Genomic DNA, 19,564 nt, shown 5'->3' with positions numbered 1-19,564 from the left:
AACAAAAAAACAAAACATTTCCGTCGTTCAATAACTGACATTAAAATGCTGGAACTTAAAAAATGAGCCGGTCACGACAAAACCAACATAATGGGTTTGCGATCAGCATGGATCCAGACCAGCCTGCGCATCCGCCCAGTCTGATCAGGATCCATACTGTTCGCTATCAGTTTCTTTACATTTTATAGAGTTAGAAAGCGAACAGCGGATGCGCAGGCTGGTCTGGATCCATGCTGGTCGCAAATCCATTATGTTGGTTTTGTCGTGACGCGGCTCAAATGTTTATTTTATTTCTAGACACGTCGATGTCCGCACCATATTGTCTATGATCTTTAATGTTTTTCCATTATCTGGCAAGATATTTGTAAAATATTATTAAATACTACAAATAAATGGAAATTAAGAACCCCTTTTGCAAATATATAGTTCTTATCAATACCGTTATTGTGAGTTTACTAAACCCTATCTTGCGAGTATAATTCGGGGATTTTAATTGTTTCTTGTTTTCTCTTTTATTGCACAAAGTGGGTTTTTATTGTGCCTTCTTTTGCAGATTGTGAAATAACTTCGCCAAAACTACTTTTTTATAAACTCATTTACAGGATTCTAGTCTGCAAATGAATGGCGTCCCATTATGACTTCACTAACTCATAGGAATAAAATTAATTATTTTATATAGAAATTATAATATATATTATAATAATCTAATATATAATATACAATAATCTATATAATTATAAAAAGAATAAAATATTTCTTGAAACAGGTTTTCTCTGCAAAAAGATTCGCATTGTTCATTTGTTAAGCAATTTGTTAATTGTAAGATAATTTGCTGAGTATATAACTATAAGAACATTACACGCCCATATATACGTATGATGTAATTGACATTTGAAATTGGTGGTTAATTGATCCTAATTTATAATTTTACTGATTGAAATGTAAACCTAAGTCTTTGATTCTATCCATGCAGTTGTAATAGCAATTGTTATGAAACTTTTTTTGTCCGAAACCATTCACTTTCCTAATGACCCCTTAAAACTGCCTTGACCAGCGAACCATGTCATGTTTTCCCGTTTTTGCGAACATTTATGGCTTATTACTAATCTTTATGTGATAGAAAATAGATCCTGGTGCCATTTCATAATGTTCTATGAAAATATTTAACCTAATTATGTGTTTATAACTCCTACGTTGGAGATACAAAAAACTAATTATGAGTTTAAAAGTCCTACGTAGGACTTTTAAACTCCTACGTAGGACTTTTTACTCCTTTGTAGGAGATTTAAAAAAAAGCCTATTTAGGAGTTTTAAACTCAAAAGTCATTTAAACCTCTACCTAGAAGAAAAAAGCATAATTATGAGTTTAAAACTGCTACGTAGGACTTCATAACTCCTACGTAGGAGATTTAAAAGTCTAATTAGGAGATTAAAACTCCTACGTAGGACTTTTTTAAATCTAACGTAGGACTTTTTAACTCCAACGAAGGACTTTTTTGTGCGTAGGAGTTAAAAAGTCCTAGGGTATGGGTTTAAAAGTCCTACGTAGGACTTTCTGATAGAAACTTTATTTTTTATAGAACATTATGAAATGATACCAGGAAGCTTCCGTAGAAAGTTGCTGCACAAGCCAAATAATCTGTTTTGCTATGAAATCATACCAGAGTACTTTTGAATATTTTTCACACTACAACTTTTTATAAAAAGGCTGCCGCAAAAAAAAAAAAAAAAAAAAAAAAAAAATAGAAAACCAAATTTACAACTCTTGAAAACTTTAATACATCCAATGTTAGAAACGGGTTGTAAGGAGTAATTTTGATATTCAAGATTAAAGGGAATTTTTCAATGGAAATAATTCATTCAGCGGATGTATTTGATTATATTAGAATAAATTTCATTCCATTAATTATCTTTGTTTATGTTAATTTATTTATTTTATTTCTTTCTTTTTGTAATTATTTTTATTTTTTTTCTAATAATAATAATAATAATAATAATAATAATAATAATAATAATAATAATAAAAGAGCACCACCGATAATGCTAAAGGCGTTCGTTTAGTAGACGTGATACAACATTGAATTTTTTAGGCATAAAGGCAAGGCGAAGAACTTCTACCGTTTTTGCTTTTGTATTTATAAACTGTTTTTAGATTAAATAATCTTTTCATATTTTCTAAATTTATCATTGTCTTGAAATATATGATCAACATGATACACGTATATATAAGATAATAAAACCACAATTGCGAACGGTTGACCAAAAAATAAACAACAATAATTAACATTTATACCATATCTTGTTTGTACCATGTCATGTGCAATGAAACTATTATAGTTATTATTGCATTGTATACTCATGTAATTGTAAACAATTTTGAGGTATGTTCTGTTCTGTTCTGTATCTCACATTTCATTACTTATTTGTGCAATTCTACGTAGATAAGAAAGCCATAGTGACCGTATTCAACTGTATTGATATATAGCACCAAGGTTTTTTTCACTGATTCAAAAAGGGAAAAAACTCAACTTCTATATAGTTGAGTTTTTTTCGCACCTTGTATATATCAGTGTAGTTTTTTTATCAGAGAGGCTCCAATAGGGCAGGTGTAACTAACATTAAGAAAAAAAATAAAAATAATTACAAAAAGAAAAAGAAAGAAATAAAATAAATAAATTAACATAAACAAAGATAATTAATGGAATGAAATTTATTCTAATATAATCAAATACATCCGCTGAATGAATTATTTCCATTGAAAAATTCCCTTTAATCTTGAATATCAAAATTACTCCTTACAACCCGTTTCTAACATTGGATGTATTAAAGTTTTCAAGAGTTGTAAATTTGGTTTCTATTTTTTTTTTTTTTTTTTTTTTTTTTTTTTTTTTTTGCGGCAGCCTTTTTATAAAAAGTTGTAGTGTGAAAAATATTCAAAAGTACTCTGGTATGATTTCATAGCAAAACAGATTATTTGGCTTGTGCAGCAACTTTCTACGGAAGCTTCCTGGTATCATTTCATAATGTTCTATAAAAAATAAAGTTTCTATCAGAAAGTCCTACGTAGGACTTTTAAACCCATACCCTAGGACTTTTTAACTCCTACGCACAAAAAAAGTCCTTCGTAGGAGTTAAAAAGTCCTACGTTAGAGTTAAAAAAGTCCTACGTAGGAGTTTTAATCTCCTAATTAGACTTTTAAATCTCCTACGTAGGAGTTATGAAGTCCTACGTAGTAGTTTTAAACTCATAATTAGACTTTTTTTTCTTCTAGGTAGAGGTTTCAATGACTTTTTTGGAGTTTAAAACTCCTAAATGGCTTTTTTTAAATGTCCTACATAGGAGTAAAAAGTCCTACGTAGGAGTTTTAAAGTCCTACGTAGGAGTTTTAAAGTCCTACGTAGGACTTTTAAACTTATAATTAGTCTTTTGTATCTCCAACGTAGGAGTTAGAAACACATAATTAGGTTAAATACTTTTGACTGTTTTCCTACCTAACATAATTCACATGGTTTCGACTGATTACAGAAAACTGTCAAACTGATGTATATTGAGCTGAATTGCTGTGCACAAATGCCGCATGACCCCTAGTTTGCTATAGCTGGAATAATTTAGGTTGGATGATACTATAAGCACAGGTGACTTTGATATGCTTGGAGTGTTAATAAAATTGCCACATGGACTATGTTTATATAGAACATATAAAGGAAATAATTGTGGTCTGAGGCCATCATGGAACATGCCTTTTTAGAGAAACCGGTCGTAGAATTTTAAACTATGCTCTTGCAAAATATATTCTTATGAGTACAGAAAATCAGACATGGGGTAATCATAATCGGTAATTTAATTTAATTTAATCAATTACAATTTTTTGAGTAATCACAGTAATCAGTAATCATATTTTTTTCCTGTAATTTAATCATAATTTAATAAATTACATGACCAATTAATCAGTAATCACAATGATTACATGTATGATTACAATACATGTTAAGGTTAAAAAAAATTTGCTGAACAATCATACATATAAAGGTTAAAAAAGTACCAGTGTCAATGCCTACTAATTGTCTTAGGTAGTGTAGGTGAATTAAATGCAGTCACCCAGGTCAGATTTGATGACACCTGTGAACAATTTGATCATAGGTGGTATTAAGGAATGTGAGCACGAGACAAACGATCAAACTGTTACCAAAGTAAAGGAATACTTCAAGGACGATTTAAAAATACCGGAGGATGAAGCAGAATCTATAGAAATCGAAAGAGCTTATCGTTCTGGGATTCGGAAAGGGAGTAAACCCAAAAATATTGTGGTAACCTTCAAAGACTTTAAAACCAAACAGTTTGTAAAATCGTTTAAGGAAAATGTTGACTCAAAAGCCACCGGATTATACATGCATGATCAATACCCTTCAGATGTTGTTGCACAGAGAAAGAGATTAATCCCAATTATGAAAAAGGCAAGAGATGATAAAAAGGAAGCATATATTAAGTATAATAAACTCATAATTGATGGAAAAATATATACGGATGGAAAATATGGTAGTGTTGCGTAGCATATTGAGGGGAGTGATTTATCATTTGCTGTGTGGAACTGCAATGGATTAACTAAGTATAAAATGGACGATAAAGAGTTCTGTAACCTGATTGAAAGTTACGATGTCATTTTCTTGCTAGAGACGTGGACTAACCAGGATAGTATAGTAGATTTCGATGGTTACAAATCTCACAATTTTTATCGCAAATTCCAGCATAAAAAGGCACGTAGATGTAGTGGTGGTATAGTGTTGTACTGTCGAGAATCAATTGCAAAAGGCATAACAGTAGTTCGTAATCACTTTGACACAATCATTTGGATTAAACTAGACAAAGACTTTTTTAGGATAGAAAGTGATATTTTTATTTGTGCAACATACATATGGGGACAAGATTCACCGGCGTATAATTTTGTCAATAGCAATCTATTTGAAATTATTGAAAGCGATATACATTATTATCAGACTTTAGGAACTGTACTGATTGCGGGAGATATGAATAGTAGAGTTGGTAGAAAAGCAGACTATATTTTATACGATAGAATAAATTCAGTCATGGATAGACAGGATTATGTTCCGGACATTCCAATCGAACGGTCGACAATGGACACTCATCATAACTCTAACGGTATCCAGCTTCTAGACATGTGCAAAGCCACTGATTTACGGATTTGTAACGGGCGTTTCAAAAACACAGAATCGTATACATTCTGCGGATACAATGGGAGCTCCGTTATAGACTATTTATTATGTAAGCAAGATGATTACAGATTAATCCAGACATTTCACATATCTGATTTCAACATGTTCTCAGATCATGCAATCATTTGCTTCAGTATTGCCATAATCAGTTATGATACATCATGTGTTGAACAAAGTACATCAAAATTAATTAGATGGGACCCAGATAAGCGTGAAGCCTATAGATGAGGTCTAATATCTAAATTGCCCCAGTTTAATAGTGTTTTGGGCACATTAGAAACTGTAAACCAGTCTACAATAGATAATGCTGTGGGGGAAATTGTTAATCTAATAAACTGTGTGGCGAAGCCAATATTCTCAAAGGAAATAAAAAACTGTCCTTCAAAACCGAAGCAATTTGCAAGTAAAGCCGTTATAAAACCCGCGGAATGGTTTGATATAACGTGCAGAGAATCAAAACGGGATTATATTGAAGCATTACGTTGTTTTAATGAATTTAAAACTGATGAAAACAGGATTAATCTTATGTGTAAAAAACGTTTGTATAAAAAGATTGTGAAATCAAAACGTAATAAATATAAACATGTCAAAATGAAAGAAATCGAGGATTTAAAAAGGAAAAAACCAAAGGACTTTTGGAAATACTTTTCAAAGAAAAAAGATATGAAAGGGGGTAGTATATCTGTAACAGAAACAGTACAAATCGCCACAGTAACTCTGGCAATTTCTGAATATAACGTATTTAATGTTTTTTTTTTTTTTTTTTTTTTTTTTTTTTTTTTAACAAATGTAACTAGTGGAGGTTATACAAACATTAAATTATAGCAGTTCGTTGGCTCTGATTTTAAAAGCACAATTAAGATAGCATGCTAATTTGTTTAAAACATCTATGTTTGTGACTGACATTAATTTAAGAAATTTAAACATACTAGGTCGTTCATAATAATAATTGTCAATATAACGTTTCCTAATCCATTTATACTTGGGACAAATAATAACAAAATGGAACTCATCTTCAATATCAGAAGAATTACATAGTTCACAACGTCTTTCAGTTCTTTCAATTCCTTTTTGTCCATACCTTCCTGTTTCGATGCGTAATTTGTGAGCGGATAATCTAAATTTTGTAATAAGTTGTCTAAATAATTTGTTTTTAACAGAACTCAGGTAACTCTCGTATTTGAAGTCATGTTTAATATGCTTACATGTATATACAGTTAACACTCTGTTGTTCTCTAAGCTACTTTTCCATTCTTGAGTGAAACAGTCTAACAAACGCTGTTTAAATTGTATAATAAATGTGACTTCATTACAATTTAAAGGGTTTTCCCAAACATACCCATAACCAAACGTATATAACATTGATTTTACATTTGACAACCAATTAGTTTTATTCTTTTGTACGTTTTCCAGCATAATTGAATACACAGTTTTTAAAACACAATTACTAGTTTTTAACACTTTAAACCAAAATTTAAGCACTTTAATGTAGCGATTGATATACAGCGGGAATCGTCCTAATTCACCATATACACCAGCATTGCTTGTGGATATCTTAACATTTAATACTCGTTTGCAGAACTTCAAGTGTATACGCTCCATCTCTTTACATTTGGTAAAACCCACACCTCAGCTGAATAATTTAAAATCGAGGTTACAAACGAATCGATAAACTACACATAGTTTTTGGGGAAAACTCGAACTCTTTCGTATTAACTAATAATGTATTCATTGCTTTAAGCGCTTTACCCACTAACATTTGGGAATTAAGATTGAATCCACCATTTGAACCAAATACGACACCTAGATAGTTAAAGTTATCGACTGTTTCTAATGTACTTCCATCGTATGTCCATTTCTCATCATCATGTAATCTTCCACTCTTTCGAAATACCATCACTTTGGATTTTTCCGTGTTTACTTTCAAACCCCATCGATTACAATATGTGTTTAAGTCATTTAAACTCAGTTGAAGATCCTCGATGTTATCCGATAATAGCACCATATCGTCTGCATATAGGAAAAGGATTAGTGTTATATCGCCATAATTAAGACCACTTCCTGGTCTAGATCCTAGGAATAATTCTAGGTCTTCAATAAACATAGACCAGAAAAGAGGTGAACAGATTTCTCCTTGTTTTAGACCAACGATTAAGTCCATGAAATCCGAATATTGGTTACAGTGCCTGACACGGCATCTCACGTATTCATACATTGATCTTATAATCCGTAGCATTTTACCATTTATTCCAACTTTATACATTTTAAACCATAAAGCATTTCTGTAAACACTGTCAAAACACTTTTTCATATCTATAAATGTAGCATAAAGTCTTTTCCCATGATTAAAACTACTTTCTATTATACTATTTAAACAGAAAATCGCATCTGTAGTGGAAAACCCCTTTTAAAATCCAAATTGTGAGTCTGAAATAACATCATGCGTAAAACACCACTGAGATAATCTAGCATTTAGAATAGAAGTAAACAATTTTGCTAGAACACTGATTAATGTAATTCCCTTATAGTCATTTTCGTCGCCTTTCTTGAAAAGCGGTATTATTATTCCATCCATCCAGGCAGAAGGAAAATAGCCACTGGAGAATATCTTGTTAAATAAGTCAACCAAGTGTGACGTGAGAATATCACTCCCTTCAATTAAATATTCATTTATAATTTCATCACTCGATGCCGCCTTTCCACGCTTAAGACCTTTGATCGCTCGATATACTTCAGAGCTTGTAATAACAACATCCAGCTCCTCAAATATAGAGTTGTCCGCAGTCAGGTTTTCACTACAAAATTGCTCGCTGTTTTCATCAAAAGTAATATTTATTTCTTGTGAAAGATTCTTGAAGTACTCATGAAATTGTTCAACAGATATACTACCCCCTTTCATATCTTTTTTCTTTGAAAAGTATTTCCAAAAGTCCTTTGGTTTTTTTCCTTTTTAAATCCTCGATTTCTTTCATTTTGACATGTTTATATTTTATTACGTTTTGATTTCACAATCTTTTTATACAAACGTTTTTACACATAAGATTAATCCTGTTTTCATCAGTTTTTAAATTCATTAAAACAACGTAATGCTTCAATATAATCCCGTTTTGATTTCTCTGCGCGTTATATCAAACCATTCCGCGGGTTTTATAACGCTTTACTTGCAAATTGCTTCGGTTTTGAAGGACAGTTTTTTATTTCCTTTGAGAATATTGGCTTCGCCACACAGTTTATTAGATTAACAATTTCCCCCACAGCATTATCTATTGTAGACTGGTTTACAGTTTCTAATGTGCCCAAAACACTATTAAACTGGGGCAATTTAGATATTAGACCTCGTCTATAGGCTTCACGCTTATCTGGGTCCCATCTAATTAAGTTTGATGTACTTTGTTCAACACATGATGTATCATAACTGTTTATGGCAATACTGAAGCAAATGATTGCATGATCTGAGAACATGTTGAAATCAGATATGTGAAATGTCTGGATTAATCTGTAATCATCTTGCTTACATAATAAATAGTCTATAACGGAGCTCCCATTGTATCCGCAGAATGTATACGATTCTGTGTTTTTGAAAACGCCCGTTACAAATCCGTAAAATCAGTGGCTTTGCACATGTCTAGAAGCTGGATACCGTTAGAGTTATGATGAGTGTCCATTGTCGACCGTTGCGATTGGAATGTCCGGAAACATAATCCTGTCTATCCATGACTGAATTTATTCTATCGTATAAAATATAGTCTGCTTTTCTACCAACTCTACTATTCATATCTCCCGCAATCAGTACAGTTCCTAAAGTCTGATAATAATGTATATCGCTTTCAATAATTTCAAATAGATTGCTACTGACAAAATTATACGCCGGTGAATCTTGTCCCCATATGTATGTTGCACAAATAAAAATATCACTTTCTATCCTAAAAAAGTCTTTGTCAAGTTTAATCCAAATGATTGTGTCAAAGTGATTACGAACTACTGTTATGCCTTTTGCAATTGATTCTCGACAGTACAACACTATACCACCACTACATCTACGTGCCTTTTTATGCTGGAATTTGCGATAAAAATTGTGAGATTTGTAACCATCGAAATCTACTATACTATCCTGGTTAGTCCACGTCTCTAGCAAGAAAATGACATCGTAACTTTCAATCAGGTTACAGAACTCTTTATCGTCCATTTTATACTTAGTTAATCCATTGCAGTTCCACACAGCAAATGATAAATCACTCCCTCAATATGCTACGCAACACTACCATATTTTCCATCCGTATATATTTTTCCATCAATTATGAGTTTATTATACTTAATATATGCTTCCTTTTTATCATCTCTTGCCTTTTTCATAATTGGGATTAATCTCTTTCTCTGTGCAACAACATCTGAAGGGTATTGATCATGCATGTATAATCCGGTGGCTTTTGAGTCAACATTTTCCTTAAACGATTTTACAAACTGTTTGGTTTTAAAGTCTTTGAAGTTACCACAATATTTTTGGGTTTACTCCCTTTCCGAATCCAGAACGATAAGCTCTTTCGATTTCTATAGATTCTGCTTCATCCTCCGGTATTTTTAAATCGTCCTTGAAGTATTCCTTTACTTTGGTAACAGTTTGATCGTTTGTTCTCGTGCTCACATTCCTTAATACCACCTATGATCAAATTGTTCACAGGTGTCATCAAATCTGACCTGGGTGACTGCATTTAATTCACCTACACTACCTAAGACAATTAGTAGGCATTGACACTGGTACTTTTTTAACCTTTATATGTATGATTGTTCAGCAAATTTTTTTAACCTTAACATGTATTGTAATCATACATGTAATCATTGTGATTACTGATTAATTGGTCATGTAATTTATTAAATTATGATTAAATTACAGGAAAAAATATGATTACTGATTACTGTGATTACTCAAAAAAATTGTAATTGATTAAATTAAATTAAATTACCCGATTATGATTACCCCATGTCTGATTTTCTGTACTCATAAGAATATATTTTGCAAGAGCATAGTTTAAAATTCTACGACCGGTTTCTCTAAAAAGGCATGTTCCATGATGGCCTCAGACCACAATTATTTCCTTTATATGTTCTATATAAACATAGTCCATGTGGCAATTTTATTAACACTCCAAGCATATCAAAGTCACCTGTGCTTATAGTATCATCCAACCTAAATTATTCCAGCTATAGCAAACTAGGGGTCATGCGGCATTTGTGCACAGCAATTCAGCTCAATATACATCAGTTTGACAGTTTTCTGTAATCAGTCGAAACCATGTGAATTCTGTTAGGTAGGAAAACAGTCAAAAGTATTCATTCACATAAAACCGGTTCAAATTTGGCACTTACCAGCTATTTGAAATGCACACTGTCAGAAAATGTTCTTTTTCTATCTGTTTCATTTAATTATTCACTTATATTGGGCATTAAACACATGTCTTCCTTATTGTGGTTAACGGAAGGCAAATTACAATGCTTCATTTTGTATTTCAGTCATTTTAATCTCCCAGATATGAGTTAATACCTGTATTGACTACCGACAGTCCCTAATCAAAGTAAACATAGCAGCAATCATCCATTTTAGTCAGGTGTTGCATGTATACGTTTTGATGTGATAAGGCGGGAAATAACGAAAATTCATAATTCAATCTACATTGAAACTTTTCATTTCTTTTTATTGCTCACCAACCCCTTCCCCCACCCTTTATTATCAATACAAAAAAGTACCAATTAAAATCTTTAAAACTGTACAATTTGTTTTTCCTCGTTATATTCATATGATTGCAATGCCAAATACTTATATATGAGCAATAACAATTTTTAAAACCCTATTTAAGCGACATTTATCAATGAATTTGTCCACTAAAATGGGTTATATGTTCTTTCCTTTGTTTTTAAGGAACATCAGCGGTCCTTTTGACATTTGGATTTCCTATGGCTAATAGATTGTGAGAAATTATGGGGAAATATTTTGTTTATGCATAGAAAAGCAAATTTTAATGTTTTCATTTCTTTTAGGAATAACTATTTTATGGTGGTAAGAAAATAAAATGTCTTAACCGTCTTGCTATTGGAATGGGCAAATGTTTTAATCGTTTTAAAACAAGAGAGCAATATCAAGTAATTAAGGAGAGACCCGATACTTATGATTTCCTTATTTTGAAAAACTAAGATATATAACCATGCCTTTTATATTTGTTAATATATAAATCTTAATAAACTTGATAAATGGTGTATAATGTGATTACGTAAGAACATTAACATTCCTACAGATGTTAAATTCTAGATATAACTTATGAGAATGAAAGAGATTCCCAGCACAGGTGAATCTCTTGTCTTTGAGCTTACAAAAATCGGGGAAGACATTTTATTTAAAGCAAGTTTTTTTTTTGTTTTCAGATTTGCAATAATATTATAACATGAATACGTTGAATGTGGACAAAAAAAAACTAATGGTGCACCTCAATATTTCGTTATGAATAAAGTCAAATATAACGTTGTTTGACGTTTTCTTGTTTTAAGATATAAAATATATCAGACCAGTACAATTTTTCTTGTCCTGGACATATTTAAAAGTCAACATATTTTGTATTGCAAGGTTAAACATGTTCTTTACTGGTAACAAACCAAATCAGTATCGCTGCTATCTTGAAAGAAATTTATTACATTTAAAGCGGAAGGGCGATTTCAGGGCATTACTTTCTTTGATGAATAAATATAAATATTTATTACCCTTCCAGATTTTTTCCGCCTTTTTGATTGGATATTGATCACCCGAAAGAAATTGATATAACCGAGCCAGACGGGTAATATACACACTAAATTTCCCCGTTGGGTACCCAACGTTGTAAACAACATGCGCGGAGGTAATGCGCGTACGGTTCGATTTTATGCGGTGTAAATTCCGATTTAAAACCACTTTTTAACTGTCAAATGATAAATATTTACCAAAGTAGAGTAATGACACATATTACCATCAGTATCGAAAACAAATATGACCTTGTAAAAGCTTGATATTAATTACTAAAAAGTGCGTTCAATAGACTACTCCTTTTCTCTTGTTTACATTTGTTAGGTACGGGAAAAATACGTCATGTATTTATGTGACGTCATGTTGTGACGAAGAGGTACCCTAAAGGGAATCTTATTTCGACGTTTCATTTGAAACAGCAATGATTTTTTAAAAAAATCGTCTAAACTCGGCAGGGGAAGGGTAATAAAATTATTATTTTGGTTTTGGAGTGATATATGTGGATATATTACCTGCCAAGATAAAATATCACCCTCGCCTAACGGCTCGGGTGATATAAAATCTTAACAGGTAATACATCCACATATATCACTCCAAAACCAAAATAACATATAATATATATCATTTAACGTGAAGATTTGGAACAAATCTACAAATACTTTCTTATTTTGCACACTGTGTCGTAAATTTTATCTTTGTGATTTTCATATATAAAAAAGACATCAATAATTATATATTTACGATCCGATTATGCTTCAATCTGAATTCAAGATATTTTTGATGAATTTCCTTTGTTGCTTTAGATATCGTTTGGTAATTTTTCTCTAATATCTTTCACAGAATCTATCCCACGGATCATATCAGCAGCTTTTTCGGCAACCATTATCACAGGGGCATTTATATTTCCCGATGTCACTGTGGGAAGTACGGATGCATCAACAACTCGCAATCCTTTAATACCTTTTACCCGAAGTTTCACGTCTACAACAGCAGTTTCATCTTCATCAGCACCCATTTTGCACGTGCAAGAATGATGATGTACTGTAAACGCTAGGTGGCGCACGAAACATTCCCAGTAATCATCGGAGCTGAACTTGTGTTGTGAACAAAATGACAACTTCATTTGATTCATGTCAACACCAAGTTCTTTCATGGTTTTTGTTTGCATAAATCTTTCCCATAATCGTATACCTCCTATAAAATTTTCAACATCTCTTTTGTCCGTGAGATACTGAGGATCTATCAGGGGGTAGTCAAACGGATCCGAACTTTTAAGGCGTACAGTTCCTCGACTCTTTGGATTTGTTATGGACACAATAAAGTTAAAACCTTCAATGTTTCCATGTTCTGCAATAAACTCCTTAGCATAGTTGTCTTTAATGTTAAAGTAATTCCCCGCCATGTATTTACTAAATATCATTACCTGAATGTCTGCGCTTGTTCTTCTGCGTTTTGATTGGTCGTTGTAATAGAACACTGAGCCCTCAGACCCTACGATAGAAAGTGGTCCCGTGCCGAATAGATTATACTTCAATCGAGACCAAACACTATTCAAAAGGTTTTCAGACAAGCTAATTGATTTATTTATTTTAGTTAACATCAAAGCCTTCATGTGATCCTGCATGTTATTTCCAACTGGACGATTAAGTAATACTGGGATATTCATCGACTCTAAATGTTCTTTCGGTCCTACACCAGATAGCATTAGGATTTGTGGGGAGTTAATCGCACCCGCCGACAAGATCACTTCTTTTCTTGCTGCAACATACGACTTTCTTCCATTTCTAACGTAAAAAACACCAAGTGCTGAAGAGTTCTTAATGTCAACTTTTGTCACAAATGTTTCTAGAACAATATCAAGATTTGCTCTTCTATCAATTCTTCCAAGGAACGCTAGTCCAGTTGCTTCCCGAACGCCGTTTCTCACAGAAATTTGAATTCTATTGAAACCCTCTTGGTCAGCACCATTATAGTCCGTAATATTGAAACCCAGTTCTTGCCCAGCTTTCATGTACAGGTCTGATAATTCTGTTACAAGGGAACCTGAAACTGCCATCGGGCCACCAGAGTGATGGTACACGGAGGATTTTAATTCATCCATTTGAATGTCTTCTGATTTCAAAAAGTAAGGCAAAACGTCTTTGTAAGTCCAGCCGATGCAGCCGTTTGCAGCCCATTGGTCATAGTCATAACGGCTCCCACGTGTGTATTGCATGGAATTTAAAACGCTTGATCCACCTAGAACTCGTCCACGAGGTACAAAACTTTTGTTCATATTAAGTGCAAGACATGAGACCTTTTGAGGCACAGTGTAATATTCCCAGTCATGTTTTGTATTTTGTAGCTTTAGACTGTTAATTGGAATATGAAAGTCTGGATTTTCATCGTAAAATCCGCCTGCTTCTATTAAAAGAATGCGAATATTCCTGTCTTCGGAAAGTCTCGAAGCCAATACAGAACCGGCCGACCCGCCGCCGACAATAACATAATCATATTCGTCATCGATCTTATCTGAGAGAATGTGCCTGTGATGATTGTAATCATTAACTCTAACAAAACAACTGTAGTAGACTATAGCGATGCAAAGAACGAGGATTCCCTGGGTTATTGCCATCATATCTTCTGTCATTCTGAATAACAAAAGATTGGAAACTTTTAAACTATAAAATTGTTGACAAAGCAGATCGAAGAAGATATTTATTTAAATATAAAGTCTTAGTATTATAAAAATTATATAACAGGGGAACATGTTAGGATTTACTTTAATTTTTGTAATAAAAAGGTCAATTTCTGAATAGAATGTACGTACATTGTATGTAAGCTGTTGATGTTCGGTGTTTAAAGACTTACGGGCTCTTTACAAAGTACAACCATCAGTGACAATTATTGGCATTTGTTCTACTTTCATTTTTGTGGCGGGCATTTAGATTAACCCTTTCCGTCCGTTCGTCCGTCCGTCCGTTCTCGTTTGTGTCACACGTTACTCAAAAAGTATTTGACCTAGACACTTTACAGGAATGTTAATCAGCATGTGTAGTTGTGCACCTGGGTATTTTCGTCTTGATATATTTGGCATTTTTAGAGTTATTGCCCTTGACTTAGTAAAATTTTGCAATTTTCAACTTGTGTCGCATGTAACTCAAAAAGTATTAGACCTAGAGTCATGAAACTTTACAGGAATATTGATCAGCATGTGTAGTTGTGTACGTCGTTATTTTGGTCTGGATTTATTTAGTATTTTTAGTGTTATTGCCCTTGATTTAGAGAATCTTTGCAATTTTCAACTTGTGGCGCATGTAACTCAAAAAGGATTTGACATCGAGTCATTAAACATTACGGGAAGGTTGCTCAGCATATTTAGTTTTGCACCTGAGGTTTCGCTTGTGGATTTATCCAGTATTTATTTCCCTTGACTTAGTAAAAACCGTTTCATTATGTTTTTATTTGTTCTTGAGTGCTTGAGATAGAATCAACCAACTTTACATGAATAATGATCAACGTCACTAAATAACAGGAATAATGATTCACATCACTGTGAATCTATGTACCTGAGACTTTGCATGTGGATTTCTTTTCAGTTTTGTTAGAGTTATTGCCCTTGGGTTAGTATAAATTTGCAATTTTTAGCTGGTTCATGCATAGCTCAAAAAGTAAGTTTACAAGAATGTTGGTCAGCACATTTTCTAATGCACCTTGGGGTTGCTTGTGGATTTATTCAGTATTTGTAAAGTTCTTGCCCTTTACTTAGTAAAAGATTTTTAGTTTTTCAAAAAATATTTGACCTAGAGTCATAAGATTGACAGAACAGTGGCGCGGTGGGGGCACCCGTATCCTATGGACACATTTCTAGTGTTTTATGAAGTCTTCAAAAGTTGAAAAAAATCCATACCGCTACATTAGATGAGACGTTATAGCATCGCAGTGGGCACATAAATCTGCACGTTTGTAGCGTTTATAAAACGTGTTTATGAAAAGTTCATCTTACCGTCTCAGGGAATTGAAGCCTTGCTTTCCTGTCCCTGTTACAATAGCATGGTTATATAATAATATTACCTTCAAACAGTGTCTCTCTGTCAAATTTATTTTAATACTCCACCAGTATATACGTATAAAACCAGCCTTAAAATCGACCCCAGATTTCTGTTCTGTTAAGTTATAGAAATTTGTTACTTAATATATGTGTGATAATGCATCTTTACACATTCTTATCGGTGATAAGATTCATTGGTTACGTAAGATTGTGAATAGGGAATAGTGTATAGCCTGTTCAATATACATGCGAGTACTCATTACATTGGTATATATACTACATAATGCATCAATTTTTACTGCTGAAGCAAAAGCTATCGATTTAGCATTGTCATACATAGCACAGCATACCCGCGATAAATTTGTGATATTTTCTGACTCGCTTTCTGTTTTAATATCCTTTAAATTTTCAAAAAACTGACTTATTGTTACCTGCTTGTGATTTTAGACCGGCTATAAATAAACTCGTATCATTTGAATGGAAAGCAAATTGGGACAATGCCGTTTTTAATAAACTTCACGATATAAACCCATCTCTTGATGTGTCACCATCTCTATCTCTGTCAAACCGCCGTGATCAAACAGTTCTTCTTCGATGCCGAATTGGACACTCTAAAATTACCCACTCTTATCTCCTCACAAATGACAATGCCCCTTTCTGTGTAGGTTGTAATGAAAATTTTACTGTCAAGCATTTTCTTCTTGAATGTCACGATTTTTCACAGGCCCGTAATAGATTTAATTCTGTAAATTCACTCAAAAAACTCTTTAATACAATTCCATCAAAAAAAATAATTGATTATTTGAAAGAGATAAACTTGTATTCTAGGATCTAATTGGCTCATTTTTATTGTCATTTACAAAGTTTTACATAACATTTTAAGCCTATTGTAGCATTCGGCACGATTTGGCCAGTTATGTGTTGACGTGCCGTAAAAATCCAAACAAATAAACAAAAAACTACCAGTTAATTATCTGGTAAAAACATATTAGACCCAATTAATACGATATTATGTATAACATACGCATGTTTTCTTAATACTAAGTTATTAGGTTTCAGAAGTTAAAAATATCACTGTTATATATTCATATAGTTTAAATAAGAGGCGGTTTAAAATTAAAAAGCAATACTTAGAGGATTTTGATCTCAACAATGAACTTTATCCTTCTGCTACAGTAGCGCATCAGCATAGGCGCAACCATGATTTGCGGACCAAGTCTACCAAAATCCAGTGAACATCACATATAAGTTATAAAAAAGTATACATAAAAAGCATACTATAAACAATGATATGTCTTTTAAGTTATTCGTTAGGTGCTCTCTGGTTAGGATATTTTCATTTTTTACAGGAAGTAAATTCGCCCTCAGATACTCTTTAGCTAAACAAACTTTAATCTTAAAAAAACAGTATTATTTGAATTTCAAGTATTGATAATCCAGAATTTTTAATAGCTCTCAGAATATTGACAAATTCTTAAAACCTAACCAAGATTTTTGAAAGTGAAGAAGTCTTTATTGATAGTCAAGATACAAATACTAATTTAAAGCATTTATTCACACAAAGTGTTTAAAGATTTCTTTGGAAGTCATGTTATTTCAATTTTATCAAAGATACTTAATTTCGTCGAACCTTTGAATGTCTGTGTACCATGACGTTAAAACTTCAAAATAAATGGCATGTCTTACAAATACATTTATATAATGATGGCCTTCATTTCTGAGCAGTTGAGAAAAGCTGGATGTGCTGTCCGCAAAGTTTCTTGAACCGTTTACTGCCAACAACATCCTTTCAGATCCGAACGAGTTGTTTGAATTTTTGACCTTAGGCTTTACCCGCGGTTATTGCATGAGGGTGCTAAACAGCTATATGAGGCGACTGTTATGGGATATTATTGTCCCCCGCATTTTTGAAGAAAAAAAGGGGGATATAGAAATAGGCTCCGTCCGTCCGTCTTTCTGTCCGTTCGTCCTTCACACTTTCGTGTCAGGTCCATAACTTTGTCATTTAACAAAGAAATTTGAAACAACTTGGCACATTTTGTTTGTTATAATAAGACGATTTGTCATGCGCAACAACCAGACCTCTACCTGCAAGGTCAATGTCGCACTTGCTCAATCAAGGTCAACATTGTATATTTGGGGGTAATGTCGTGTCCGGTCCATAACTTTCTTATCTTTGAAGGGATTTTGTAAATATTTGCCACAATTGTTCACAATAATAAGACGATGTGTTATGCGCAAAAACTGGTCACCTACCTCCAAGGTCAAGGTCACACTTGAAGGTCAAAGATTAACAAAGTCTGTTATAGGGTATATTTTGTGTCCTATCTAGAACTTCTTCATAGGGATTTTGAAATTACTTGGCACAAATAGTCACAATAATACGACGATATGCCAAGTACAACACCTGCACCCCTACCTCCAAGGTCAAGGTCAAGGTCACACTTAGAGGTCAAAGTTTAACAGAGTCTGTTATATGGTATTATTTGTGTCCCGTCCATAACTTCTTCACAGGTCAAGGGATTTTGAAAAACCTTGTCTGTTATAGGGATTATATATTGTGTCCAGTCCATAATATTTTCATAGATGAAGGGATTTAAAAAATACTTTGCACAAATAATCACAATAAAAAGACGATATGTCAGGCGCTAAATATGGGTCCCTACCTGCAAGGTCACTGTCAAGATTGTATTTTTTTAGTATTTTTATCGTTTTATTTTATGTTTGTTTCAGCAGCACGAATCTGATTCAATTCATTTTTAAATCAGTTTTAAGATATTTAAGTGAATTTTAATTTGCACTTTATTTCATGTTGATAGGTCTTTTTAAACTCAAGTTATAAGTATTTTAGTGCGTCAAAAGAAACACACTTTTGTTTTATTTTACTGCGACGTCGATTATATTGTGACGTCACGTCAATTGTTTTCTATCAGGTTCGTGCCGTTGCTATATATATATTGAGACAAATAAAGAGACCTGATGCTCATTAGTAGTAGATCAGAAAAAAAAAACTTAGTTCCCGAATAAGGACCTTTCAGTATTGTCTTAGAGTTTTCTGCAGAAGTGGTGAAGCAAGTCCAGGAAGCGCAGCACATCCAAGAAGCGCAGCGAGTCTAAGAAGCGCAGCAAGTCTAGGAAGCGCAGCAAGTCTAAGAAGCGCGGCAAGACTAAGAAGCGCGGGAAGTCTAGGAAGCGCAGCAAGTCCAGGAAGCGCAGCAAGTCTAGGAAGCGCAGCAAGTCTAAGAAGCGCGGCAAGTCTAAGAAGCGCGGCAAGTCTAGGAAGCGCAGCAAGTCCAGGAAGCGCAGCAAGTCTAGGAAGCGCAGGAAGTCTAAGAAGCGCAGCAAGTCCAGGAAGTGCAGCAAGTCTAGGAAGCGCAGCAAGTCCAAAAGCGCTGCATGTCTAAAAGTGAAGCAGTCCAGGGGTGCAGCAAGTCCAGGAGTGCAGCAAGTCCAAACCTGCAGCAAGTCTAGAAGCGCAGCAAGTACAGAATCACAAGGAGGACGTTTATTACTCTGTCTAGCAAGTTCCTTTGTTA

General features: G+C 33.5%; 2 protein-coding genes across 2 annotated transcripts in view; one reads left to right on the top strand and one right to left on the bottom strand.

The window, feature by feature from the left end:
• Positions 1 to 19,564, top strand: part of LOC132756754 (choline transporter-like protein 1) — a 48,677-nt gene that overhangs the window by 14,137 nt on the left and 14,976 nt on the right. The gene's annotated exons all lie outside the window — the stretch shown is intronic.
• LOC132756759 (glucose dehydrogenase [FAD, quinone]-like) lies at positions 12,619 to 16,181 on the bottom strand. Its single transcript, XM_060747895.1, has 2 exons — positions 16,052 to 16,181; positions 12,619 to 14,628 (listed from the first exon to the last, which is right to left on the bottom strand). Exon 2 carries the CDS (start codon positions 14,625 to 14,627, stop codon positions 12,798 to 12,800), a length of 1,830 nt encoding a protein of 609 aa, XP_060603878.1. The 5' UTR covers position 14,628; positions 16,052 to 16,181; the 3' UTR covers positions 12,619 to 12,797.

Source organism: Ruditapes philippinarum, unplaced genomic scaffold (assembly GCF_026571515.1).
Source record: "Ruditapes philippinarum isolate M1 unplaced genomic scaffold, ASM2657151v2 ctg3100_1_1_1_1, whole genome shotgun sequence".
NCBI classification, from domain to species: domain Eukaryota; kingdom Metazoa; phylum Mollusca; class Bivalvia; order Venerida; family Veneridae; genus Ruditapes; species Ruditapes philippinarum.
Note: the sequence above shows the minus strand (reverse complement) of the source record. Positions and strands in the feature narration are given on the sequence as shown.

Coding starts and splice junctions, on each gene's coding strand:
- LOC132756759 (XM_060747895.1), bottom strand. CDS start 14,627: ATGACAGAAGATATGATGGCAATAACCCAGGGAATCCTCGTTCTTTGC.